The sequence below is a fragment of the Silurus meridionalis genome, chromosome 8 (genome assembly GCF_014805685.1).
Source record: "Silurus meridionalis isolate SWU-2019-XX chromosome 8, ASM1480568v1, whole genome shotgun sequence".
NCBI classification, from domain to species: Eukaryota; Metazoa; Chordata; class Actinopteri; order Siluriformes; family Siluridae; genus Silurus; species Silurus meridionalis.
In genome coordinates, this window is record NC_060891.1 from 15,612,598 (window position 1) to 15,639,439 (window position 26,842).

Sequence of the window (26,842 nt, forward strand, 5' to 3'; positions counted from 1 at the left end):
TGTTGTATTTAATGTGTGAGAAAGTGGACTCCACTTACGGTAAACAGACATCTATATTGATGGCTCTGCTTGAGTTATAAGGGTTTTAACCCCAGCAGCCTGAGTAAACATCACTGTGCAGCACAGAGTTTCTGATGTCTGCTAATAAGATGCTGACTTCTCAACTTCAGGGAATAAGGGCCACTGCTGTTGCCTCACAGCTCAAGGCTCAGGTTTCTGTCTATGCAGTTACACATGTTCTTCTTGATCTTATACACGTTTTCTCAAGGTAGACTGGATATATTAAAGTGTAAATAAGTGTGTGAATGTGTGTGTGTGTGTGTGTGTGTGTGTGTGTGTGTGTGTGTGTGTGCGTGCATGTGCATGGTGCTTGCTCTTACTAACATGGAAAAACTCACAGCTAAACTCAGAACCAGTATAAAATGTTTTAACAATTTAACACTATATAATCAAATATCTGCACACCTAACCATCACAACCCTATATGGACATTCCTCAAACTACTGCCACAAAAAAGCACTTTTGTCAAGGATGTCTTATAATAATAAACTGAAATTTTGGGGGTTGGTGTATGTTATTCTGTAATAACTATCTTAGTGGATTAGTTTGTTGGTGGTTTGTTGGTATATATATATATATATATATATATATATATATATATATATATATATATATATATATATATAAACTATTAAATATAGTTAAAATAGGGAATTGCAAAGAGTTATAATGTCATGAATATTAACAAGACAAAAAAAGATTATTAGCAAGAAAATAAATAAAAGATGACATCAACATGTTTCCAGAAAGGCTTGATGGCAGATGCCAATTTGTGTCATTTACAGTTTTCTCTATAAAAAAAACTAGTGAATACATGTTAAATACACGCCAGATCGCATAAAGGTGCAGTTTTCCAGGAAATACCTGTTAATAAGCTACCTGGGAAGGCAGCAGCCTCGCTGTGTGAGAAACAGGCAGGCTGACGCATGTGGCAACGATAGCAGTGCTGCTGTGTAAACATGCGGCTCTGTCAAAGGCAGCAAGAGATCTGTGCTTGCTTAGAGGAGCATGAACCTTGCTTCATGGTATAGGCCTGTGAAAAATATGCCCTAATCTCTGCTCTAATCTCCCCAGCGTGCATTGCTACAGGATGGGGGCCACCAACATACTACAGAGTGTAGATCTAGTATAGAGAAAATCAGTTGAATAGATCATGAGACTATAAAACTATTTGACATTTAAATTTTTGAAAGTAGTGCTGAGTTGTAGTTTTTTGGACACTTGAGACCATTAAAATGATTTCTTTGGAAATAAGGAGAATCATTTTTGGAGAATTAATTGCAACATGAATATTTCAACATAAGCTTCAACACCCATTTTCCGCTCTCCACTCATTCATTATGAAAGTTGATGGTGTCTGTTAGTCAAGTTTGATCTCGCCACGTGTTGGTTCTGCTTAGAGCATCTGCTGTTTAAAAGGAGAATTACACATTTTGCAAATAAATTAATTAATTGTAAATTCCAACAAATATATTATGTAACCTAATTTACTACAAAAGATATGCACTTTATATTAATTAAACATAAAAATAAAGATTGGATGTCATATTTAGAGCATTTTCTTAACATAGTGTTTTATAAGATATAAAAGATCATAGCAATATGCAAGCTGAAATGTAAAAAAATTTTCTACTGTGGCAAGAAGTAACAAGAGTAAAGAGGGATGGAAAATATTTTAATGACTTCAAGGAAAAAGACTAAATTGGACAAAGCAATGAGGAGGAAAAAAGTGTACCATCTGTCTAAACAGAGTCAGGAGACAGGGTCTAAAGACAGACTCAAAGAATAGTATAAAAATCTGCGGTGCCTGGAAAGATGTTTTATTTACATTGCATTAGGATCAAACATGCTATTATGCATTAAATACTATTTATTCTTAAATGGATGAAACGGTTGAAGCAGCTGCACTAGAGAGCAGACACAATCACACACTTGAATGAATTACACCCTAGATGCCAAAATAACATGGCGATGAGAATCACTGTGCATTTATCACAATTATTATTATTATTATTATTGTTATATAATTTTTTACTTCATTGCAAGGCCTACATTTTTGTCAGATTTGCTTCTTTCAGATAAAAGAGTAATGTTTTCGACCAAACAAATATTTGCATTACCCTGATAAACAAAGCAATATTAACTATACATTTCTAATGCTACTGAGGTCAAACATACATTGGTAGTTTTAATTTCACATCAGTGAACATTTTCCATTTATCTCACTTTTCAAACAGCCTTACACCTTACAAAGTTTCAGTTAATATCAGAGTTGAGTAAATCCTTACAGATTCAAAAGTTGTTTGAGCTTTTCTTTTATTAGGAAAATACTCGTACGGTGTTTAAAGCGGAGATGTTAAACTATTAAACAAAGTACATAATGGTTGGCAGGACTGAATACACAAAAAAATGCACACTCTTTGCATGAAAGCCATTCAGCCTTGTCTGCGCCGTAGATGGAGAATGTGGATGTCTGGACTATTAAACTCGGGGTCTTGTCTTTCAGCTGGCACCTCCTCAGCTTCAAAGTCTTGCAACAGCAACTACAGAACACATAAATGCCAAAGAAGTCACAATACGTTGTCTCAAAAAGAACTGCTTTCTCCAAATATTCAGGTCAATTATGTTCAATTTTAGGCATAAAAAGTACTGTCTGCTCTCACCTCAAAAAATCTCTTCTCCACTTCAGGATTAACTCCCATTGTGCGCTGCTCATAGCAGCAGATGACACAGGTTTTCGGTCCAGCCAGGATCTTCAACGTTTCCACCAGAGGCACCACAGACTGTGAATGTTAAGAGATCATTAACAAATCTTTTACATACACAAATATATTTTTTGAAGAGTGGCTGGTCAAACAACGCATTACCTGTTCATAATAGATGCAGTCAGCCATTAGAATGTAATCGGGATGTGGCAGAAAATCTGTCACTGTTTCACCCCTTCAAAGGAAATCAGATTAATTATTTATCAAGTAAAAAAATAGCCTAAATGTATTTATAAATATATATCCGCAATACCAATTTATACCTAAATACTAAATGATAAAATTACAATTTTATCAAGTATACCTACAATATATGTGCACCTTTTATGCAGACTTCAGATCAGAAGGTCATGAGTTTAAAAACAAGCACCACCAAGCTGCCACTTCTGACCGTGATCAAGGATCTTAACCAAATGGCATAAATGTAATTTCCATCGCATCAGTAGAGAAAGGGTTTATTATAGTACCAATGCCACAAAGATTTTGGTAAAGATGGTGAAACTTTAAAGATGATACTGACAATTGAATGTCAGTGGGTATTGCTATGGAAAACTGTCAAACTAAATGCAGCACTAGGAAGGTAGAGGAAACAGGAGAAATCCTGCAAATCAGACTGAGTAAAATAGGATCAAACAGGAACCCTGACAACTTACATTTTATGTATGGAAAACTTGCAAACATTTCAAAATATAAGTAGGGGTGTCCAATAAAGTGACCAGTAGGTATAAATCCCATCCCAGCTTGCCAATGCAATACACTACAATATCAGTGTATTTGCTTTGCTGATAATATTATCCAGCAAGTGATAACCCTGTGGTGGACTGCCTTTACTTAGCTTGACTACAGCCAGTAACTGATCACCTACCAAAAAAAAAAAAAACATACTGTATGTAGGTGTATCTAATAAAAGTGTCAGTGATTGCAGGTATATGATGGGTGTGCCTGATACAACAGCCATTATAAAGAATGTTAAAAAATTGTTACACCCAAGTAAAGCAAAAGTCAGAAGGGAAGTACAAACCATTTCAGTACCTTGGCTGTGATTGAGCCTGTACTGAGGAGCTCTCGGTTTTCCCGGATATTTAGTTTAAGGAGAGGTTGGAGATCCTCCAAGTCTGTCACTGTGACATTGGCTCTGTGTGTGTAAAACAGGGCAAGGGTTAGGGCAAATGTTGCTGGCAAGTGACCATACCAATATTCTTAACTATGGCTCTGTAAAGGGGTAAAAAAAAAAAAAACTTATTATAAGGGAAAACTGATGCTCTACCTACAAGTAGTAGTTTAGCAGTTCACATAAGCAAAAGTGAGTAAATCTTTCTTAAATAAATTGGTGGGCTCGGTTGTAACATCACAATCCACTCAATTCCAAGTCTGTGGAAGATACATGTAAATATTTAGCAAATGATTGTAACAAATGTTAAAGAGCTTTCTTTGTTAAATGTATTGTTTGTAACACAAATATGCCATTTTTTTTAATAAGAGCTCACATGCGTCATTCTAAATGACCGACAATTACACAGTGGTCTAAAGGTGTTTCGATAAGGAATCATAGCTTTGATTTAGTTGTTTATCACACTTGGGCTGGTTACAGATTTACTTAATTCTATTGAACCCAAGTGCATTATAGACATGCTGGGGGGCACACAAAACTTTGATATGATATGTTACATTATAGTATTACACTACATATTTATAATCGTCAGGTAAAACACACAGTCGGTTTACTTTACTTCCTGAACAAGTGTGACCCCTGATTAAGTTGGCCCTGATCCACATTCATGGGAATAACAGCATGGTTTCAGTGCAACCAAATTTAGACCACCAGACAAGGTAGTCTACATTACAACTATCACATTACCAATTTTTCATGTAAACCATGCTATTTCAGTCTGAACTGCCAGTGTGAAACTGTAGGTTGATGTTCTTTTGCAGATACCAGAGGATGTACTGCGCATGCTCAAAGTAGGTGCGATCAACTGATTGGAGAAACTGAGTGTTACGTCTCACCCCGCTCTCATCTACTCTGTAGTCTTAAAAGAGCAACATGCATCTCTTATTGCTGCACTTTTCCCTCTTGGATATGTGCATGTGTAACTTACCCCAGAGAGGCGGCCATGATGCCCACCACTCCTGTCCCTGCGCCAAGCTCGAGCATGTGTTTAGAGGACCATGTGCTGGCACCGGACCGTGAATTACAAAACTGGTCTGTTTCGAGGTATTTTGATAGCACAATAGCCGCATCCCAAACCACGCAGCCTACGTCGCCTGTGCTGTACTGATATACCTTCAGAACTGAGCCATCAGTTTTTTCAATCTCTCTAACAAAATGACTAGTAGAACTGTGTTGCTCTGGCGAGACCGCCATGTTGCTTCCTGGTTCATAGCAGCCAATAGGAACGCGCTCTAACCAGCCACGGTGACCTACGAGTTGCCAGATTGGTATATATTTCGATTTGTGTTTATACTGTACGATAGTTCGATTTTATTTTGCACAGTATTTTAAGAAAGATAATATTTTTTATTATATTAGAATTTTGGTTCAAATACGTACTCTATTATTTTACTGCAGTAAGGCAACCTTTTTTTATTTATTTTTTTAAAATAAAGATTGTGTTGCATGAGTTCCCTCAGGTGGTATGTTACAGCTATTACAGTTGAACAGGAAAAAAAAATTAAAGCCAATTAATAATGCACCATAAAATGTTTAGATACATTTGCTGCATGTTACTTAATTTTATATTATATATAAGATAATATTCTACATTTAACATATAGAAATAGAAAATGAAATCACACGAATTAATACAAATCATGCTTTAATGTGTGCTTCTGTGACTGAATTATGTCAGTTTCGAGCCTAGAGAGAGGTTCGACTCTGCCAGTACACTAAGAGGTGTGCGTTGATTTAAATCATGTCTTCCAAACCACATGAATTGCTCTTCATCCTGGGCCATAGCAGCCTGACGGGACTGCTCCAGGTGGTTCTTGGGAAACCGTCGTCTGTTCTGTGTGCCTTCAGTGCTCTCTGTGCTCTGCTGAGGCAGAAAGTCCATCTGATAAAGGGAATGTTTTCCAAACTGCACTTCACCGGGATTGTTATCATGACAGAGGCAGAAATGAGAGTTATGTTGCCGGCGGTCATCCAGGCACTTCTTACGACCCAATCCCTATACACACACACACACACACACACACACACACACACACACACACATGTACACTTTTGTATTAATATTATAGCAATATTAAAGTGACCTTCCACTGACATTATTATTATTATCAATGCAACCAATTAATATCATGCCTTACATATAAACCCAATATGACCTAAATATAAACCAAAATCTACACCAAAATTAAACTTTCTGCCTTGTGTATGTTGTAAAAATTGTAAATGAAAGATTGCACTAGTTAAAAAAGGGTTGTGGGTCATCATTTATATGTTATCACATCTTCAAATAAGTATTGATTTTTTATTAAGAAATACTAATAACCCAATATACAAAGAAAGTGTTGAACTTATTTTTAAAAGCATTTCCGTCCCTTTTATTTTTACATTTCTTTTTTAAGCAATGTGAACAGACTTACATGATCATATGTTTCAATATTATCTTCCAGTGCAGCTCGGTTATCATGCTTTGAATATGTGTATCTCCCTTCGACTATATTCTGAAACAAAAATGCATTTACATTTTTATGGTAGCAAGTTTCCATTATAAGCTTAATAGTACATCAGAATCATTATAATTGCTCACTCATTTCTCAACCCTTATAAACTGTACTGTTATACAACATCTATCAGGAAAGTGCCTTGTAACCTTCTCATGCTTGAGCAAAGTTTTGGGATATCTCTTTTGTCCTTGCAGGTGTTGTGGTATGGCCTGGGATAACATGGCTCCTGTGGTGGTGCAGGTTTCTCGTGTTAACTCACTTTGTTGTGAGCCGTCATGGGCAAACTACAAAAATATATATTTATTATATTCTTATATTATAGTATATTATTAAAGATTGAAAAGTATTCTTATATGTATGTGGTTTTGTCTGTGCAATTTTAAAAGTCTGGATAATCCATAACTGAATAATCCATAACAGAGCAAAAGAAAATAAAACGACAGTATTTCAAAAGTACTCTCACCCATTTGCCATCCTGCTCCATATTTGCATATCTATGTCCTCCCTTTGGCATTATTATCTGTTAAAGTACAGTTTATTCCAGTTATGAAATAAAAACATGAAGAAAACAAAGTCGCTCAAATCTCACTGTCACAAATGTGTACGCTCTCTGCGGGTTACTGGTTTCCATGGCAACAGAACGCGATTATGTGCACTAATGTAGAATACATTTTATTTATATATTATTATTTCTTTCAAAATGTTCTCAGTGATATATTACTTATAAAAAATTGTAAAACCGTTGAACATAAAATTAAACGTGTTCATTGTACTTTTAGTTTGAGTTACTCAGAAACGCCATATGTTTAGAAATTCGCACATATAGGAAAAAATAATACAAATTACATAAGTGTAAACAAACAAATAAATAAACATTACTAAAAAACATTTTGTTTATATATATATATATATATATGTATATATATATATATATATATATATATATATATATAAAATATATAATCTAATTATAAAAGAAGAACCATATTTGAATGACGTCAAATGTACTTCCGGGTTAGGTAAGTTCAGAGCTGGTGATGGTGGTGGTTGGTGCAGGCAGCTGAGCTGTAACAATACTTTCTGTTTTTCGTTTCTGAGATAAATAATAACATTCAATAGTCATTCTTTCATTCGCCTGATATATTCGGTGTCGTTTGGGGTTTATGAAGCTGAATGCGGAAAAGGACGCTTTAGCTACAATGGACAGCCGGGTGCTTGAAATGTGTCCTCTAAACCAGCTGTAGTTATATAGAAATAGACCCCTTCCGATCACACACACACACACACGCACGCACACGCGCGCACTCGCACACGCGCGCGCGGTCCGGTGGTTCTTTAGGCTGATTGAGGGATATTTAGCTTGTGAATGGTTCCTCGGTGTCACTTGGCAGAGCGGTGCAGCTGCTTTATCTGGAAGTTTCTGGACGGCTGAGAGAGTGGAGTGGAGTGGAGTGGAGTGGAGTGAAGGGTGCTGTGCTGTTAGACATGAGTTCCGCAGAGCAGGGGAAGGACTCACTTTTGTGTCCACACCACAAACATGAAGAAGTGGACGCAGAAAGTTCTGCTAGTGAAGACACCAGACAGGTAACCAACACCACAGAAACATAATAAGCAACAGAACCTGTTCAAGCTGTCAGTCTGGCGACTGTCACTCCTATTATAAATGTTTGTCACGTGTAAAGAGTCACTGGGACACTAAGGAGCATATATTTTATATATAAAAAGTATTTATTAGTCACAAACCGCTGTTAGGTTTATACATTACATTAAACATTAAATTGTTATGGCATCTTGTAACGTGCTGCCATTAAGACCGCCCACTGTTCATGAATATTCAAAAGGAGCCCCGGTTTATATGAATATTTATAAACAACTTAAATGAGTTAGAAAATGTTACATGCCTAAATGACACTGCGTGAGGATTATCAAAAGACTCAAGGATGGCAGCTGTAAACTGTAAAGACTCAAGGATAAACTGTAAGCATAGCCAGAAGTGAATTTCTATTAGTTTAATAGAACGACTGACTTCATTGAAGCAGTATTAGTTTACATGAAAGCCAGTTGCATGCGTATGATTTTGTAAGGGGAGTAGCGTTTGTGCACATCAGTACAAATGTCTTTTTTGTACTGAATGTCTAAATTGAGTGTACAGTTGCCCTAGCCTGTGTTATGCATGCTGATTGTTCAGTGTTACTCTTCACGTTAAAATGATTTTAAAATGCTAACTCATATTTATACTGCTTTCTCAAAACGATTAATATAGTTGTGTGTGTAGCCATTGCCTATTTACTGTTTTTTTTTTTGTTATTGTTTGTTTTTGTCTTTTTCAGGGGACAGTCTTATGTCTCTGCAACAATGAGGTCAAGAGTCGAGCTGTGGTAAAGTATTCTGCAGCACCACCTCCAGCCACGTATGCACTTCTTCAGGAGAAAACAGATCTAAAGCTTCCTCCTGCAAACTGGCTACGCCAGAGCGCCCAGCTCGGCTCCGCTGGCACCACTGTGTTTGGCTCAAGCAGCAAAAGCAAGCCCTTCTCTAGGTCTGACTGCTTTAACACATTTTCAGACATGATATACCAGTCAAATGGAAGTACCACTACTATATATATATATATATATATATATATATATATATATATATATATATATATATATACTGTATATATAGAGAAAATATATATATATATATATATATATATATATATATATATATATATATATATATATATATATATATATATATATATATATATATATATATATATATATGAGAGAATCACTTTTACCTTTACCATTATAAAAAATGACAGGTTTAGTGAATATACATTTACAGAAAATATACTCACACTATAAGGTGCCTGTCAGAATATTGTATTGCACATTTATTATGAACAATTTTCCTAATTTAATCTATCCTGAACAATAACCCTAAATCCTGTGGGGCTCTGTGTTTTGTTTTGGTTTAAGTTTTGGCATGGCTTATGAATTTATTGACTCGATCGGCAACGATGTTGATGTGGTGTCTGACTCTGAGGTGAGTTCTATTTGTTTTATCATAATTAACATGGTGAATATATATATGTCTCATATAGGGCCTCTTATAGTCATGCATGCTTTGGAGCTAACGTCTTTGAATGTGTGTGTCTGACTTGGGCAGAACATAAAGAAGCTGCTGAAGATCCCGTACAGTAAGTCTCATGTCAGCATGGCAGTGCATCGCGTGGGCAGGACTTTGCTGTTGGATGAACTTGACATTCAAGAGCTGTTCATGAGATCATCACAGGTAAGTGCATCCTCTTTCTCTCTCATGAGTGACAATAATAGAAACAGCTTTTAAGTCCACAAGCCTCATAGTGTGTATGTGTGTATATATATATATATATATATATATATATATATATATATATATATATATATATATATATATATATATATATATATATATATATATATTTCTTTTATTATTATTTAATATTATTTTTTTTATTATTTATTTAACTTTTTTTGGTAGACTGGAGACTGGACATGGTTAAAGGAATTTTACCAACGCCTCATTGACCAGAAGTGGCAGAGGAAGAAGAAAAGTAAAGAGCATTGGTATGAAAAGGCCATCCTCTCCAAGTTCCTTTATTACAGGTGAGTTCCAGTGATGCATGGAACAATATAACAGTGTTTTTGTCTCATCGATCAACTTTCTTAATAAATTTATATCTTTTATTTCAGTATAAATGGAGACTGTGCTGCAGAGCCTGTGTCCTCAGAATCAGACAGTTGTGCTGAAGCAGAGGAGGCATGTGGAAGAGCGGAATATGGGCCGTCCTGGCCTGCCACTTTCAGCAGCTCAGCCTCAGATTCGGACCAGTCCTCTATTCCTAAAGAGGTAATATCCTGTTATGTTCTCATCTCTCTTTGTAAAAGAGAAATATAAAAATTAAAAGAAAATAGTAAAAAGCTTAATATTAATTACATGGATCTTTATCGGTACAGATTATTTCATGAATGTTATATAAATATGTACAATAATATTTTGATCATTTGCTCTAGTTTAACATTGTTTATAGGCATATATGTTTTTGAGTTAATGAGGTTTTAAATTAAACTTAATCAATCCAAGCAGCTAGTGATATAGGATGATAACTGTAAGAACTCAGCAGTGGATTTGGTGTCTGTAACTAAATTAAAACACATGCACCTATTGATTGTGCTTGATAGACCCCTAGGTATTTCCAGACCCTTCTTTGAGAAGCACTGCTTGAGAGGATGAATACTATTTTCTGCTATTGTCTTCTTTATTCTAGGAGCAAGTGGAGAACACGTACGCGCTCGGCCATGTCACCGCTGTTCCTAAAGAACAAAATTTGCCGACGCTCTTTAACGAAGGAGAGAACAGCCAGGTAACAGGCTCATACCCCCGACCCAGTGGAAATCTGTATGAGACTTGATTAGAGACCAAGTGTGACAAAGGGTAGACTACACAGTGTGATAAAGCTGTATGTGTGATATGTTTGTGGTTTGATAGTATTATGTAGCTGCGGTTCTTTTTGGTGGGTGCAGGGATTAAAAAACGATTTTGTGCGGAACATCCTTTGGACCTTTGAGGACATCCACATGCTAGTGGGATCCAACATGCCCATTTTTGGTGGAGGCCGTTACCCAGCAGTGAGTCTGCGGCTCAGGTCAGATACAGTGTTTATAACATTATATATTTGATGTTATAGTGTGTTTTTTGTCTGTTATACATTAATAAGCTCCAGGTATATTAAGCAGGATAGAAAGAAGGATACGCACATACTGTCATTGTTTGGCTTCTAAGACTGTCAGAGGTGATTTACATCACTGACATTGTGACGTTATATAATTTATCATTTATGTTAAATGTTGCTGTTTTGTCCTTATTTTCTTTTGATTTAGGGATAATAATAAACCAATCAATATTCTCACTGGTATTGATTACTGGCTGGATAATCTGATGTGCAATGTACCAGAGTTAGTCATGTGTTTCCATGTAAATGGCATAGTGCAGGTAAAAAGTTCAGTTTCTTCAGTAATTTGTTCTTCTTTCTATGAGTACATGTACACAAAAAAACATTTCATTCTTATTAACAGAAATATGAGATGATAAAGACAGAGGACATTCCAGATCTGGACAATTCCACGTTTTCCACTAGGGTGGTAAAAGACATTGCCCAAAATATACTTTCTTTCCTTAAATCCAATTGTACCAAAGAAGGACACACATATTGGCTCTTCAAGGGTGAGTTTTGCAAATGTGGGAATATAAATGGTGTTCCACAAACATGCAAATCAGTAGAAAACATTTGAATGTGTCTGTTTCTTTTTGGTTTTAGCCAGTGGGAGTGACTTTGTAAAGCTGTATGATCTGACGACTCTGTGTGAGGAAGCACCAGAGGAGAAATGCCAGAACCCCTTTACTTTGCCAGTGGCAGTGCTGCTTTATAAGTGTGTATTCCATAATGAATACTTTAGTGGTTCGTGTTACATGGATCATCAAATTGAGCATTGTGATTTGAACAGAGCTGTCTATTTGTTCTACATTGCAGAGTGGCAAGCAATATGATGCTGAAGAAGAACCAAAATAAGAAGCACTATGGGACCATCAGAACTCTGCTACTCAACTGTGTTAAACTACTAGACGAGGAAAAACATTCTCAGGTACACACGCCATGTGTCTCTCTGTAGGTTTGTTGTAGCCCATCTTCTCTTCGAAAGAACAGTGTTTTTAATAATTTTTTTCTGACTATTTAGATCATTGCTTCAGCTCACTACATGCTGTCAGAGATGTTTCAGCTGGACGACTCAAGTGAGGAGGAGGGCAGTGAAGAGTCTCTGCGCAACGGGGGTTCAGAGGACAGCTATAGTGAGGATGAGGATGAAGAAGTGGAGGATGATGACAGCTGCTCATACAGCATGTCATCAGAGAGTCCGGAGGACTGCAAGGCTGTGGCTGTGATCAGATCTGTGGAGGAGCTGTCAGTTCCAGAGAAATACACATCAACCCACAAGATAAGGGTATGCCTATGATTCTTATGAAGCAGGAGCTGTTTAGAAATATATCCTTTTAGTTTTAAAAAATTCTTTGAGTTGCATGCACACCTTATTGATCTCAACTTTCCTTTCCCAAACCAGCCCAATTGTTCGTTTCCTGTGTCCCAAGACAAAGAAGAGAAATGTAGACTTGTACTTTGCTATGTGCTAAAGGTGAGAACATTCAGCCCTTCAGTTAAATTACGTTTTTGCTTTTAATGACAGATTTATCATAGATATCTGGTAAGAAATATGAACAATTAGTTTGATTCAAGGCCATTCAGGTTTTGTCAAGAGATTGAGGCTATGGGTCTAATAATCTTTTTGACTTTTTTTCACCATAATTATTGATATAGATTTTTATAAATTCATAAATCTCTAGATATTATTATTATTTTAATGTTATTGGAAGGTTTTCACATGCCAACAATCCGTTTGGGAAGTGTCTGTTAGGTAAACTCTTTGCTTATTGTGCTATAGGGCTTAAAGGCAGTGGATAGCAGTATTAAAAAGGAGAGTGACCTGCCGGCAGCTGACCCCAGCACTCCTATTCCTCTGAAGTATGAGGAAAGTGGAGCCAGAGCAGTGGAGAAAGAGATTGCACTTCTGCTTGACAGAGGTCAGCAGCATATTTCTACTTTTCACTAGAATATTTTTGCTGTACATTTCATCGATTAGATCTTGCTTTTCTCTACTCTCTTCCTGTGTTTCTGTTCAGCTGCTCCGTGTGGTGAGGGGTTGAAGATGCCCATGCGCTCAGGAATGCTGCCTGGTTCCTGGCAGCACCAGATGAAGCTGCAGCTCTTCCTAAAGGCATCAAAAGCTTATTATGTGCTAGCTGAGGCTGCTACCAACTTGCAGAAGTATGGCCGTGCGCTGCGTTACATCAAATTGTCATTACAGTGTCATGGTAAGAGAATAAACATGAAAAAATACATTGTCAACACAAGGAAATATAATCATGTAATGCTGAGAGTATATTGAATTCTCTCTCCTCTTTGTGTGTAGATGCATATTGTGCTATATGCAGTGGGCTGCACCCAACTGTGCTGATCTTCCACAGCCAGTGTCTGTCTCTGTGTGGAGATGTGCAGTTGATGTTGGCTCAGAATGCCTCAAACAGAGCTGCCTATCTGGAGGAGTACAGCTACCAAACCAGAGATGACCAGGAGATCCTACATTGCCTTCACCGAGAGAGCTCCTGCCAAGGTTTCACTCGCCTATTTTATCAGGATTATGTCAACATTTTGTGTTCCTGAGCAAAGAATCAGGAATGAGTTGCATGGCTGGTTTGTTTCCAATGCAAAAACTGACTCACAATATTAAATGCTGATAAATAATTTAATTTCAGCTCAAAGACTGTATCATAGTGAAATGTAGTTAACATTTTTAAGCAACATTGGGCATTTGTAGCTTTTTCAGCTACATGCGATGAATAAATCTGTCTTTCCTGTTACACAATTCAAGAATTCACCAATTCTTACAATGCACTCATCTAGTACAACAGCTAAAAATATAGTATTGTATTTATTGTTTATATTGTATAAAGGCTGGACATTAAGGGGGTCTCCTTTTTAATATAATAATGAAATTTAAAAAAAGATGTGCGCATTGTAATGGATTTCACTGATGCTTTACAGTGAGTAAATTTAGTGCAGATTTTTTCTCTCTCTGATTAACAGTGTTAAAGTGGAATCGGCACAAGGGAGAACAACCGTTTACATATGCTTCAGAAGAATTATTCGAAAAAGAAGCACTTTTCTGTCAGTTTGCCTTATGATTTTTGTTTCCCTCAGCATTCAGCATGGCCACTGACCTGGCAACTGACCCGGAGTATCAACTGTTTGTCAGCAGTAAGTGTTATGAGGCAGCCCATGACATTTTAACCTCTGAAACTCTAAAAGACCTGAGCGCAGAGAAAATACCTCAGGTTCTGAAGCGGCTCGGAAACATCCGCAACGAGATAGGCGTGTTCTATATGAACCAGGCGGCAGCAATGCAGACAGAGAAAGAAGGGGGTGAGTGCAGCACTTGTGCACCATTTAAAATAGGCTTAAAGATTACAGAATGTCAGTGTACTTTCTCAGGATTTTGGATCGTAGACCTGTTGTACTTGGACGTAGTGTTGCACTATTTTGATGGTGCTTTCTTCTCCTTTTTTTGTTTCTCCATCTTAGTACGGAGGGCTGTGTGTGCAGCAGAGCAGGAGCTGTGGAAGAAAAGCTTCTCTTGTTTCGAGAAGGGCATGCAGAATTTTGAGGCCATTTCAGACTCTGTAAACAAAGCCCTTCTGCTGTGTAACATGGGCAGATTGATGCGGATCTGCGCACAGGCTCATTGCACCATAACCACAGATGAGAACCGAGGAGAGTTCTCACCTGAGGAGGCTCTCTACTACAACAAAGTACGCCCTCACACACAGTAACTAAGTACATGTGATTTCACGAGACACAACAAAGATGAGCTTTCTAAGAACAAACCATTAGATACTTTAATTATTTTTTTCCTATTAGAATGATTTTTTTCATGCAAATATTATTTCGATATGTTTTAAGTGTCTCTCGCCTATAAGTTTTTATTATTATTTAATATCATTCATTTTTGTTTAATAAAGTCCAATGTATTTTTCTATTTCTGTACCTATACATAGGCAGTGGATTACTATCAGAGGGCTATGAAGTGTCTGGGCAGTAGGGAGAGCCATGCAGCTGTGTGGGATTCCGTGAACTGGGAGCTCTCCACCACTTACTTCACTCTGGCTACACTACTGCAGGACTATGCTCCACTGTCCCGCAAAGCTCAGGAGCAGGTGACGTACACTGACGACTCATTTTTATGACAATGCAGAAATGTTTTTGAATGCACTGTGGAAGCATGTTTAATTTCCTGTTTGTTTGTTTCAGGTTGAGAGAGAAGTAACAGAGGCAATGATGAAGTCTCTGCGACATTGTGACCTCCAGACAGAATCAGCCCGCCAGCCACTATACCAGTACAGAGCAGCAACCATCCACCACAGACTGGCATCTATGTACCACAGCTGCTACCGCAACCAGGTATATATGTTTACTCACGCAATGGCATTACTCACATCAATTTTTTATTTTTTTTTACTACACATGCGTTATAATGCTAACGCCCGGTAGTGTACCATTTTCAGCTGTATTTGTTCACACTCGGACACTTACTTCTCAACTTGAATAACAACAAAACTTTGCTTCTACTAAACACGAAGATATTTACGATTAGCATATAGTGTATATTGGTAAAACCAAAGCAACTATGTCTATGCAACATATATCCAATGTATAGTGTGTGTGTGTGTGTGTGTGTGTGTGTGTGTGTGTGTGTGTGTGTGTGTGTGTGTGTGTGTGTGTTCATTTTAGGTGGGTGATGAGAGTGTTCGGAAGCAGCACAGGGCTCTAGCAGAGCTCCATTACTCCAAAGCAGTGCGTCTCTTCCTCAGTCTGAGTGATGCACCGTGTGAGTTGCTGCGCACACTGCTGGAGCGAGTGGCCTTTGCGGAGTTCACCATGGCAGGTCAGTCAGCACTTATTCTAAAATTATTAGTGAAACCATTCATCAGGCTTTGATTATTTTAATTGTTTTCTTTATTGATATTTTGTATTATTATTTGCATATTTCTTTGGGATGGAACTGAAATTAGTATTACATTATTTTTTATATTGTTTCAACCAATGTATGATTCATTCTTTTATCATCATTAATGCATGTGTACTGTATGTCCTTGTATGTTTTAGGACAGAGCAGTAGTGCAGTGAAATTCAAAACCTTAACAGGAGCTTTGGAAATAATGTATGACACTCGCCATGCCTTCAACCTAATCTACAAAGAGCTGGAGGAGCAAGAGCAAAAAGAGGTATAGCATGACGGTTTGAACCTTCCAGCCAATAGAAGTTTAAACACAAAGCCCAAACTGCTCAGGGAGCTCACCCTGGACTTAAATTTAGCGACACAAATGAAGAGTCTTTTTAAAAGGTTTTTTCTTTTTTCTTTTTGTTTTGTGGGTGCAGGCTGTGGTACGAGAAGACACAGTCAAACCTGATGAGTCCTCTGAAGAAAGCCCTGCGTCTACAGGGTTGAATACGCAGGAAGTGGTAAAGCTAATTGGCATCTTTGAGCCTAGTATTTCTTTCTTGCTTCTGCAGCTGATTAAACTCGGTACAACCAACAAACGTAAACCCAGGTAAGTGGGAAGAGGGTAATTCTATATTTTTGGCCCAGATAATAGAATTTCCTGACAAATAGGGTATTTTTGACAAATTATTTTTTCTTTTTGTTGACATATAATTATGAATAATCTTTTTAATGTAAGCAGTCTAGATTCTATCATATATTTGACTGATAGAGATGGTATTTGATAGAGACTTGAAGCGCTTTTGTAAGTCACTCTGGATAAAAGACATCATGCCAAATGCATATAATGCAGCAATCCAAAATATCAGTTGATTGTAGATACTTGTATAGCTTGCACAGCTAGTAAAGTACCTTTACATTTATTAATGATGTTTAGCTTCATGATCCAGATTTGTACTTTAGCCCACTTTGAGACGGTTGACCTTTTAAAACAGAAGAAAATGTTAACATGTAGAATATTACATGCAGTATTTCTGCTGATGTCATCATGCATATGGGCTTGTGTGCTTGTTTCTGTGTAAGCAGCAGTAAAGAAGAGGAGCAGGTGAAGGTCTACAAGCAGGTCTACTCCAGGCTATTGCGAGCGGATAAGAACAGCCCCCTGACCCAACGCATTGCCCTCTATATGGAACTTCTGGATCAACTGGCCTCGCCAGCATAAACCAAAGGCACACCACTAATCCTGCATCTGAATTACAATGTGAATCATGTCAGATCTTCAGTCTTATCAAGGCTGTTGAACCTGTGACCAGACCCCTACCCTGCAGTGAAATTCTTATGAAGAGGTTTCTGGAATGAGGCTTCCATGTGAATATGAGTTCTCACCAATGGTGCCTTGTTCTCACACTCATGGCTTATTACTGGCTAGATTTTTTTTTAATAATTATATTTTAGTATTATTTGAGGTGAAACAGGCAGAGATATTTGCTTAACTCTATCTAATGTGAACAAGTTAATAGGTCTTATTCAGAACAAGATTAAGATACCGCTATATTTTACTCCTGGTTTAATAAGATTTTTTTTTCTTTCTAGAAGTGTCACAATATGGATGAATACTATGTGCAATAATAGGGCAATGTACAGGATAAGCTCTGTCTGTTGATGCTGTATGCCGTATTTTATATAGATATGTCTGTGTGCTATAAAAATTCTTTATTAAATTTTTGAAAGCAGATTCAACGCCATGTGCCTTGATGTGTCTCAGGTTACACATATTGGTCAAAGTGTACGGCTGTGAGCAAAAGATCTTGCGTCTGGATTCTTTACAGTGACAATGAAAACCTGACTGTTGAAAGTTGCAGACATTCTCAAGCTGCACTGAAGCCTTACAAAGACCAAATTAATGTTCTGTTGTGTCCTACCTAAATGAATCCACCTCTTAATACCATTATTATGATGCCACAGCTATAAAAACTTATCAGTTATCTAGAGACTCACTTATATAGAAACTCAGTATAACAGAACACTGCATTACAGTTAAGTATCTCATGCAGTGAGAATGAATGCCATTATTAAACGAATTCACTGCAGCCACAGCTGCACCACCCGCATACATTATCTCAAGCAGAAGCATCAATATGAACCTCATAAAGTAACCCCAGGTTGTCTGTGCATTTTTTTCATGCAGTACAGATTTCCTGGGGATTTTAAACTCTGAGCAAATTGTGTGTTTTGTGAAAATTCTACAGAAAAAAAGTTAAAGTATAAATGGTTAATGACCGCTTAACAACTATTTTGGACTGTTATGTCCAGCTTTTTTTGAAAAGTCCATCTTGCAAATGTGTATCTTTTCTTGTCCTCTGTCAGCCATTGTGAAATGAAAAAAAAAACAGCAATTAAATACTCATGAAAATATTTCAGCTTATTTGCTGGTTCCGACCATTTAATCAAAGCAAATGAAAAATCCTACATGACTGGACGCCTGCTAGATGGCCCCGGTGACTCCAGCTCACACTCTTATTGGTTAAAGCAACATCCTTCAAGCAAAATGGATTGAAAGCTACAAGTTGTTCTCAGTGTTGACTGTGAAGGCTCAAGGCAGATAGATACCGTTGACCCTGGCAACACGTGAATTGGTGGCTGAAATGTGATTGAATAGAAACAACATTAACAGACACTACTTGCAGAACTAGGCCTGCTAAGAAATAAATAGACTAGTGGGAGTAATTTAATATATATTTATGAACAAAAATATTAAAACAATTCAGTGATTCTGATAGAGTTTAGGCTAGTGGAGAAGGTCTTGCTGGCCATGACAGCCTGCCAGTGCTATTAGGCATGTCTAAAGTTTTTATTTTAATGGCAGCCATTATCATACCAGTTTTTTGACTGCTTTCTTAAACTGATTTATTCCAAACTTCAATTAAAACAACCTTAATGAGTTTTGTCAGTGAAATGAACACTCGCTTTCTATAGACACACTTTTTTATTTTTAAGAAATTTCATTTTACAGAAACAATAGAATGGCAACGTCGAGAAACCGGTCTTAACAACCGTCCTCAAAATTGGTTTAGAAATATAAAGTGTAAAAAAAAATAAGACACGAATGTTCTCAATTGCCATCACTGACGCGTCTCTTTGTAGCCTTTAAAAGGAGGCGGAGCATCGTGCCCCTCCTACCGTAACCCCAGGTTGTCTGTGCATTTTTTTCATGCAGTACAGATTTCCTGGGGATTTTAAATACAGGCAAATTGTGTGTTTTTGTGAAAATTCTACAGAAAAAAAAGTTAAAGTATAAATGGTTAATGACCGCTTAACAACTATTTTGGACTGTTATGTCCAGCTTTTTGAAAAGTCCATCTTGCAAATGTGTATCTTTTCTTCTCCTGTCAGCCATTGTGAAATGAAAAAAAAAACAGCAATTAAATACTCATGAAAATATTTCAGCTTATTTGCTAGTTCCGACCATTCAATCAAAGCAAATGAAAAATCCTACATGACTGGACGCCTGCTAGATGGCCCCGGTGACTCCAGCTCACACTCTTATTGGTTAAAGCAACATCCTTCAAGCAAAATGGATTGAAAGCTACAAGTTGTTCTCAGTGTTGACTGTGAAGGCTCAAGGCAGATAGATACCGTTGACCCTGGCAACACGTGAATTGGTGGCTGAAATGTGATTGAATAGAAACAACATTAACAGACACTACTTGCAGAACTAGGCCTGCTAAGAAATAAATAGACTAGTGGGAGTAATTTAATATATATTTATGAACAAAAATATTAAAACAATTCAGTGATTCTGATAGAGTTTAGGCTAGTGGAGAAGGTCTTGCTGGCCATGACAGCCTGCCAGTGCTATTAGGCATGTCTAAAGTTTTTATTTTAATGGCAGCCATTATCATACCAGTTTTTTGACTGCTTTCTTAAACTGATTTATTCCAAACTTCAATTAAAACAACCTTAATGAGTTTTGTCAGTGAAATGAACACTCGCTTTCTATAGACACATTTTTTTATTTTTAAGAAATTTCATTTTACAGAAACAATAGAATGGCAACGTCGAGAAACCGGTCTTAACAACCGTCCTCAAAATTGGTTTAGAAATATAAAGTGTAAAAAAAAATAAGACACGAATGTTCTCAATTGCCATCACTGACGCGTCTCTTTGTAGCCTTTAAAAAGGAGGCGGAGCATCGTGCCCCTCCTACCGTATTACGTGTAATGTAAGCAGCCAATCAGAGTGCGGTACAGTTCTTGGCGCCTTGGTGTAAACGGAAGCTACATGAAGGTTTCTTCTGCGAGATGTTTCTGGACTGACTGATATTTTCATTCAGGAATACCGGATCGCGGCTTTAACTGAATATCCCGATTGCTTTAAAGCCGCAGGATTTTTCTGTAGGACAAGATCGTTTCTTGATCATGCCAGCTGCTGTTTTGGTTTAGTCTTTTTTATTGATTTGTCAGTATTGTGTGTCCGGTTAGCAGACCGGCTAGCGGCTGCTGTGCAACAGCACAATGAGTTCTGCGAAAGAGATCAAACGTAAGTATTTCAAATTTAACAATCAGAGGACATCGATCAGACAATATAAAACTATATATATATTTTTTACATGTCCGATTAGACACCGCATGAGTTACTGAGCTTTGTCCAATAATGTCTTATTATTAATAATGTCCCACACGGTCCGATTGTCTTTTTTTCAATGCAGAACTTCAAAAAGCCAAAAGCAAAGCCCAGATCAATAATAATCTGAAGGAGGAGGCCAATCTGTGCAATCAGCTCGGAGAACTTTTAGCCAAGAATGGTGAGTTGGCAATCATTCAGAAATCTCCAAATACAGTTTGTAATAGTTTCTCGTCTTTGCTTGTGTGGTTTATACAACGAATGATCTCCCGCTGTCATGAATTTGCCCTCCGTGGCTCAGGTGATTACCAGGCGGCCATAGAGGAGCATCGACAGGAGCTTGCTCTATCCGAGGTTCTGCATGACGTAATTGGGTGCGCTGTAGCCAATCGGAAGATAGGAGAGTGTTACGCAGAGCTTGGAAACATCGAAGCTGCCCTTAAGGTAAAACAGTAAAAAAAAAAAAAAAGAAGAAGAGGAAACAAACACACTGATGGCTTTAGGTTTTTAATGAATTTCATAGTGTCTGTAATGTGATGTGATCTATGTTTGATGGTCTTTTCCAGCATCAGAGACGCCACCTGGATCTTGCTCGCTCTGTGAATGATGCGACTGAGGAGCAGAGAGCTCTGGCCACTATCGGTCGCACTTACCTCTTTCTTCACGATTCTGATCAGTCAACAGACAGCCTGAAGCAGGCAGAGGACGCTTTCAAAAAGAGCCTGGCTATACTGGATGGCCGTCTTGAAGGCAAGTCACTTGAATAAAAGTACAAAAGTATTTGCCTTCAGATGCACTTAAGTATCCAATGTACTAAGATTTCAATCTATTAATATAATGATATTAATGAGTCAAACACTGATTAATGTTTATTAAAATTATCATGAGCCCAAAACCTTCTTTTCAACTACTGAAAAATCATCCAAATATAGTAAGGCAACTGATGTTGTTGTAGGTTCGAGTCAGGAGTTTCTTTCATCATTTATTACTCTCAAAATGTTCTGCTTGCTGTTGAACTGATGCTGAACTGTATGTTGATGATAAGTAAACACCACCGAGCACCAATCAAAACAAGTTCAAAACATAGCTGCATGCTCTACCCTGATTGGGTCTTGCTTCGTGCTTGACTAGTTATGTTTTTATCTGCTCATAAATAAAAACAAACGACTGATTTCACAAAATGTAGTTAAGTAAAAAGTACGATATTTGACTTTAAAATGTAGTAAAGTTAAAGTAAAAGTCTCCCCAAATGGAAATACTTTAGTAAAGTACAGATACAAAAATAAGCTTCTCAAGTACAGTCACAAATTACATTTACTTCGTTACTGTCCACCACTGACTGCAGCTCAGACTTGACCTGTAATCGGTTTACAGTTGACTGCGCACCATCTTATTATTATGTCTATTGTGTTTATGGCTGAAAATTTGAGCAATATGATTGTTGCCTAATTTTCCCACTTGGTTTCTGAGTTGAATAATGTTTCCAATGCACATTTTTCTCTTCCTTTTTAACAAGACCCTCTCCAGTGATTCTATATGTTTTCTCTAATTGACAGTGATTTAGAATAATGTAAGTGTGTATGGATTGCAGGGACTGTGTCAGCAAGGGAGCTGAGTGAAATGAGGGCACGTCTGTTGTTAAACCTTGGCTTTGTTTTTGACGGCTTGAAAGAACCACAACGCTGCAGTGATTTTATCCGCCAGAGCATCTACATCTCCGAGTGAGACAGTCACTATTATAACCAATATCAATCTGCACTATGTTTGTTGCTCGCATGGCCAGACACCACTGATGCTGCATTTAAATGAGATTTTTCCCCTGATTTTTAGGAAGAATAATCTGCTGGAGGATCTCTACCGGGCCAACTTTAATCTGGGCAGCATTCACTTTAGAAATGGACAGCACTCTCTGGCAATGCGCTGCTTTGAGAAGAGCAAGGAGTGTGCACGCAAGATGAGTGACAAGTTTAGCGAGTGAGTGCTTCTACACCATCGGCAAGGTGAGTTAAAGGTGAACTGAAAAGCATGAGTTTGTGATTGAACGGTCTATTTTAAAATAAGAACATAAACACTTTACTGTGACTTAGAAATAGAAATATCGTTAATTCTAGGTTGCCAGATAGTAAATACTTAAATACAAAAGCGATTTTAAAGAGATATTAGGAAAGAAATACATTTAAAATTGTTTTGAAATAATGTAATAGTTTAAAAAGGAAGTAAATTAGCAAAAAAACATAACCTCATAACAGTAATACTGTCGCATTCTAACATCCTAGGGCTCAATGGCTATCTAAAGAAAAGAGCTATACTTTTTTGTCTTAAATATTTGTTTAAATTATGTAGGTTCTTCTGAATCTGGGAGACCTACAGGCTGCCCGGCATTCTTTGAAAAAGGCTTTCCGTCTTGGCTCCCAGCAGCTTGCAGAACGAGAGGCAGTCAAGAGGGACCTCAGATATGGTAAGTGGGGAGGCTATGATTAAATCTTTTACAGTTTTTCTCAACTGCTTTCAGTCATTTCTCAGATCAGAATTGAAGTTTGCAGATCTCCAAGTGCATTTCTCAAAACAACACGTACAAACTGCACAACATAGTGGATAACCGGAAAATACGCGTCACCTGCTCAAAATGCTTTGTCTATCGTGCAAAAGCGTGTTTTTTCATCAATCATTGTGTCAGAGGCAGCAGAATCCCATGTCATTTTTTCAACAATGTGAACGTGACAGGCAAAATTATTAGTCATGTTGTCAGTAGATCATACTCAGTTTTAGTTATTTAAATTATACTCAAGTCAGATTTTGATGACTAGAAACTACTAAATTACCGTACTGGTGTGTGTCATAATTTACAGTGTCCCTAAGGTAAAAAAAGAAGTTACTTTTGCAAACCTTTGTGCATCAACCAGGTGTTACAGTAATTTACATGGTATGAATAGATAATTTTTCTGATTGATTCCATCTAACCTCAGTTAACCAATCAACATAGACCCATGTTACAGTATATGGAATAATCAAAACAAAAGATCACACTGTATTCACATTTTTACTGTACTGTCAATAGTGGTACTTACATACAGAAAACAAAGGAAACTAATTTATTGACAAATGAAAACCTGAAAAAGACAAAGTGGGGAAAAACTATACATGTACAGAAGGTGAAGGTGAAATTATATGGCAGTTTTCCTATGTGTCATGTCGGTCCTCTATGTTGGGCCACAGATTCTCATCCACATCACAACATATATTTTCCCTTGCTATGCATGGTGGAAAGAATCTTCTTGAGTGCCTAATCCAGCCTCTGCATGCATCTGCTGAGATGTCCTCACATGCTGCATCCATGGCAGCCAGCAGTGTCATTAGGATATGTGGCTGATGATCATAAACCTTCCACCTCCAAGCCGAGAAAAACTCTTCAATTGGGTTCAGGAACGGGGAGTAGGGTGGAAGGAATTCAATCAGCATCCTGCGGTGGTGGACAAACCACTGCCTGATGTTGTCAGAGTGATGGAAACTGACATTGTCACAAATTACTAAATATTCTGGTAGATCATCTCGATTGAGGTCCCTCTCATCTTCAGGAATGACATTTCTATAGAGATTGTCTAAGAATGTAAGGAGATGCTGTGTGTTGTACGGTCCCATAATAGGAATATGAGCTAGCACACCTTGGTCTGAAATAGCAGCACACATAGTGATGTTTCCTCCACGTTGGCCTGGGACATCAACAGTAGCTCTCTGGCTGATTAGATTTCTACCACGCCTTCTGCCTTTGGCCAGGTTGAAGCCAGCCTCATCCAAGTATATGAAGTTGTGTGGTGGTTCTCTTGATTCCATTTCCATTATGCGCTATATACCAGAAAAAACACAGTGTGCATAAATTACTGTATTTGTGAAGTTCCACCAATATCAAATGTGTAGAAGTTTCTCTTACAGTATAGTGGGTATACAACATACTTGTACAAACTGGAGTCGTAGCTCTTTCACTCTGTCAGCATTTCTTTCAAAGAGTACATTGTACAGCTGCTTCATGGTGATTACATGTCTTTTCAAGACCCTGTCTATAGTTGAAATGCTCACAGATTGTATATTTTCAAAGATACTGTTGTCTTCATTAATAGCACTTTGTATCTCCCTTAGTCTTATGGCATTGTTAGACATAACCATGTTGCAAATTGCTTCCTCCTGCTAAGGTGTGAAAAGGGGCCCTCTGCCACCCCTGCGAGGTTGTCTTGCAGTCCTACATGAGAAAATATATTGTAAATTATAGAAGTATAAGGATCACAGGATTTTGATTCATACAGTAAATAACTAAGAATACTGTATGCATGGAAAACCTAAGGTGTGTTACAGTATATGTAACAGTAAGTCTACAGTATTACTGTACTATACAGTACATTACATACCTGTTCTCTCTACGAAATGTTTGAATTATTGATGACACAGTTGTTCTTCCAACATTTGGCTGCACCTTTCGACCAGCCTCTTCCATTGTAAGGCCATGATTGATAACGTGATCCACCAGTGTGGCCCTGATTTTATCTGGAATCGCTGTGTATCTTTGGCATCTTATACCCCTTCCTCTTCTGTGTCTCTGTACTCTTCCACCACACAGTCTTAATCCTCTTCTTCTTCATTCAGCTTCCATTATCAGAAAGGGGAACACTTGTGTTGTGCACTGTATATGTATGTGACCCTGCCAAATCAGTCTTCATGAGTTGCACCTCTGAGCTATTTCACAGAACTGGTTGATCATTGGTTAGTCTAGAGTTGCACATGTTTCTCTTTGTTAACGAAGGTGAAGACTCACCTGAGAGCAATTTGTCAATTCTGGACATATTTCTTAGCAAACATGTACTCACAATTTGTAGAAATCTGTACAGACATACAATTCTGAGAACATGTTCACTCATTTTGATAGTACAGACTTCCAACCTGAGAAATTGGTTTGGTGGTTGTGACATTTCAGCTGAGAACCAGGACAAGTTATTTTGCACAGCAGGACAAAAGCAACAAGAATTGTCAAAAGCAGCTGACAGATGTACAGAACCATTTGCATGTTGTCCAAAAGCAATTGCAAATTGATGAAAACAACAAGACATTGCTGATATGATGTGAAGAACTGACAACAGGTTCTGACGGTGGGACGAGTAGTTTTGAGAAATGCAGTTCTGTCGTGAGAAATGACTGAAAGCAGTTGAGGAAAAACTGTAAGAAGCTGGATGGAAAAGAAATCTGCATGTTATCATATTCATCAATTTATTCTCTGTGCCATTGTATGTGGACACTGTTTCTGCAGCAATCCGTGGCTGTCAGCTGGAGGAAGATATGGCGGTTGTGAGTAACAGCGTCTCTCAGGAGGCCTTGGGTCTTACAGAGGGACTGGGAGATCTCTACTGCAAAGTGGGCTGCTATTCCAAAGCTCTGGAATCTTATCGCACACAGGCAAGAGGCTGTTGTATTTAAACACAATTGTAAACATACAAGGAAGATTATTGATAGTCTGAAAAGGTTTTATTTTAAACAGTGCCTGTCAATAGTTTGAAAACAATTAGTCTTTTATTATTTCTGAGACACATGCATATCCTTCTATTAAAGAACAATTTTTACAAGATTCATGGCAAAAAATGTTATCTGAATGTTTAGAGAAACTGTCTGTCTGCATGTTAAGAGTGTGTAAAACTGTTATTCATTTTAAGGGAGAATTTTTCAATACAAATAAAATCTAAAATCTGTACATTTATTTTGTTAAAATAAATATTCATACCGTTATTACCTAGTTTATTACATTAAAAAAAGGAACATGCATGTGTCGCTGAGAAACGACAAAAGACTAGGTGTTTCCAAACTTTTGGCAAACACTGTTTAGGGAGGTCTCAAACATTTCTAAATATCAAAAAGCAACAGCACTGAGAAAGAAACACCGTACATGCTTAAAAACATTCAGTTCATAAATTATGTATTATTAATAATAAATATGCCATACCATTATAATCACACATTTATTTAGTAATCACCTACAATGCATTTCAGGTATTTGAAGCATGATTCTTCTCCTGGCAAACCATTTTCTGTGGCTGAGGGATTTTT

The 26,842-nt window shown here is 37.5% G+C and overlaps 4 protein-coding genes across 5 annotated transcripts in view; 2 read left to right on the forward strand and 2 right to left on the reverse strand.

Annotated features, from left to right (window-relative positions):
- Positions 1–1,859: 1,859 nt before the first annotated feature.
- On the reverse strand, positions 1,860–5,499 carry vcpkmt (valosin containing protein lysine (K) methyltransferase). The gene is made up of 5 exons (XM_046856690.1): positions 4,925–5,499; positions 3,847–3,960; positions 2,928–3,000; positions 2,724–2,843; positions 1,860–2,603 (listed from the first exon to the last, which is right to left on the reverse strand). The coding sequence occupies exons 1-5, from the start codon at positions 5,188–5,190 to the stop codon at positions 2,496–2,498; spliced, it is 681 nt and encodes a 226-aa protein (XP_046712646.1). The 5' UTR covers positions 5,191–5,499; the 3' UTR covers positions 1,860–2,495.
- A 125-nt stretch (positions 5,500–5,624) lies between these two features.
- Positions 5,625–7,120, reverse strand: tex36 (testis expressed 36). The gene is made up of 4 exons (XM_046856691.1): positions 6,961–7,120; positions 6,644–6,781; positions 6,414–6,494; positions 5,625–5,992 (listed from the first exon to the last, which is right to left on the reverse strand). The coding sequence occupies exons 1-4, from the start codon at positions 7,009–7,011 to the stop codon at positions 5,666–5,668; spliced, it is 597 nt and encodes a 198-aa protein (XP_046712647.1). The 5' UTR covers positions 7,012–7,120; the 3' UTR covers positions 5,625–5,665.
- A 378-nt stretch (positions 7,121–7,498) lies between these two features.
- Positions 7,499–17,875, forward strand: edrf1 (erythroid differentiation regulatory factor 1). Of its 2 annotated transcripts, none has more exons than XM_046856336.1 (25): positions 7,499–8,081; positions 8,828–9,036; positions 9,464–9,530; positions 9,654–9,779; positions 10,008–10,132; positions 10,220–10,376; positions 10,795–10,890; positions 11,051–11,172; positions 11,408–11,519; positions 11,603–11,750; positions 11,845–11,956; positions 12,058–12,169; positions 12,263–12,526; positions 12,644–12,715; positions 13,022–13,160; positions 13,260–13,451; positions 13,550–13,750; positions 14,338–14,559; positions 14,719–14,945; positions 15,192–15,350; positions 15,445–15,594; positions 15,925–16,078; positions 16,300–16,418; positions 16,573–16,745; positions 17,219–17,875. In XM_046856336.1, the coding sequence occupies exons 1-25, from the start codon at positions 7,983–7,985 to the stop codon at positions 17,355–17,357; spliced, it is 3,696 nt and encodes a 1,231-aa protein (XP_046712292.1). In that variant the 5' UTR covers positions 7,499–7,982; the 3' UTR covers positions 17,358–17,875. The 2 variants fall into 2 exon arrangements, with proteins under 2 accessions (XP_046712292.1, XP_046712293.1); XM_046856337.1 differs by having other exon boundaries at positions 17,222–17,875.
- A 2,531-nt stretch (positions 17,876–20,406) lies between these two features.
- Positions 20,407–26,842, forward strand: part of tonsl (tonsoku-like, DNA repair protein) — a 36,000-nt gene continuing 29,564 nt past the window's right edge. The window contains 9 exon segments of the mRNA XM_046856539.1: positions 20,407–20,674; positions 20,844–20,939; positions 21,060–21,202; positions 21,325–21,508; positions 22,350–22,479; positions 22,589–22,732; positions 22,734–22,758; positions 23,102–23,216; positions 26,052–26,197. Of these exon segments, the coding sequence (XP_046712495.1) occupies positions 20,650–20,674; positions 20,844–20,939; positions 21,060–21,202; positions 21,325–21,508; positions 22,350–22,479; positions 22,589–22,732; positions 22,734–22,758; positions 23,102–23,216; positions 26,052–26,197 (1,008 nt within the window). The 5' untranslated portion in view covers positions 20,407–20,649.

Excerpts from the sequence above, each read along its gene's own strand:
- vcpkmt (XM_046856690.1), bottom strand. The coding sequence starts at position 5,190 with ATGGCGGTCTCGCCAGAGCAACACAGTTCTACTAGTCATTTTGTTAGA. Across the intron at positions 2,844-2,927 it reads ACTGCATCTATTATGAACAG|TCTGTGGTGCCTCTGGTGGA; the intron begins GTAATGCGTTGT and ends TAACATTCACAG. Across the intron at positions 2,604-2,723 it reads TGGAGAAGAGATTTTTTGAG|TTGCTGTTGCAAGACTTTGA; the intron begins GTGAGAGCAGAC and ends TGTGTTCTGTAG.
- tex36 (XM_046856691.1), bottom strand. The coding sequence starts at position 7,011 with ATGCCAAAGGGAGGACATAGATATGCAAATATGGAGCAGGATGGCAAA. Across the intron at positions 6,495-6,643 it reads CTTTGCTCAAGCATGAGAAG|AATATAGTCGAAGGGAGATA; the intron begins GTTACAAGGCAC and ends TTTTTGTTTCAG. Across the intron at positions 5,993-6,413 it reads ATATTGAAACATATGATCAT|GGATTGGGTCGTAAGAAGTG; the intron begins GTAAGTCTGTTC and ends GTGTGTGTATAG.
- edrf1 (XM_046856336.1), top strand. The coding sequence starts at position 7,983 with ATGAGTTCCGCAGAGCAGGGGAAGGACTCACTTTTGTGTCCACACCAC. Across the intron at positions 14,560-14,718 it reads GCAGACAGAGAAAGAAGGGG|TACGGAGGGCTGTGTGTGCA; the intron begins GTGAGTGCAGCA and ends TCTCCATCTTAG. Across the intron at positions 16,419-16,572 it reads AGGAGCAAGAGCAAAAAGAG|GCTGTGGTACGAGAAGACAC; the intron begins GTATAGCATGAC and ends TTGTGGGTGCAG.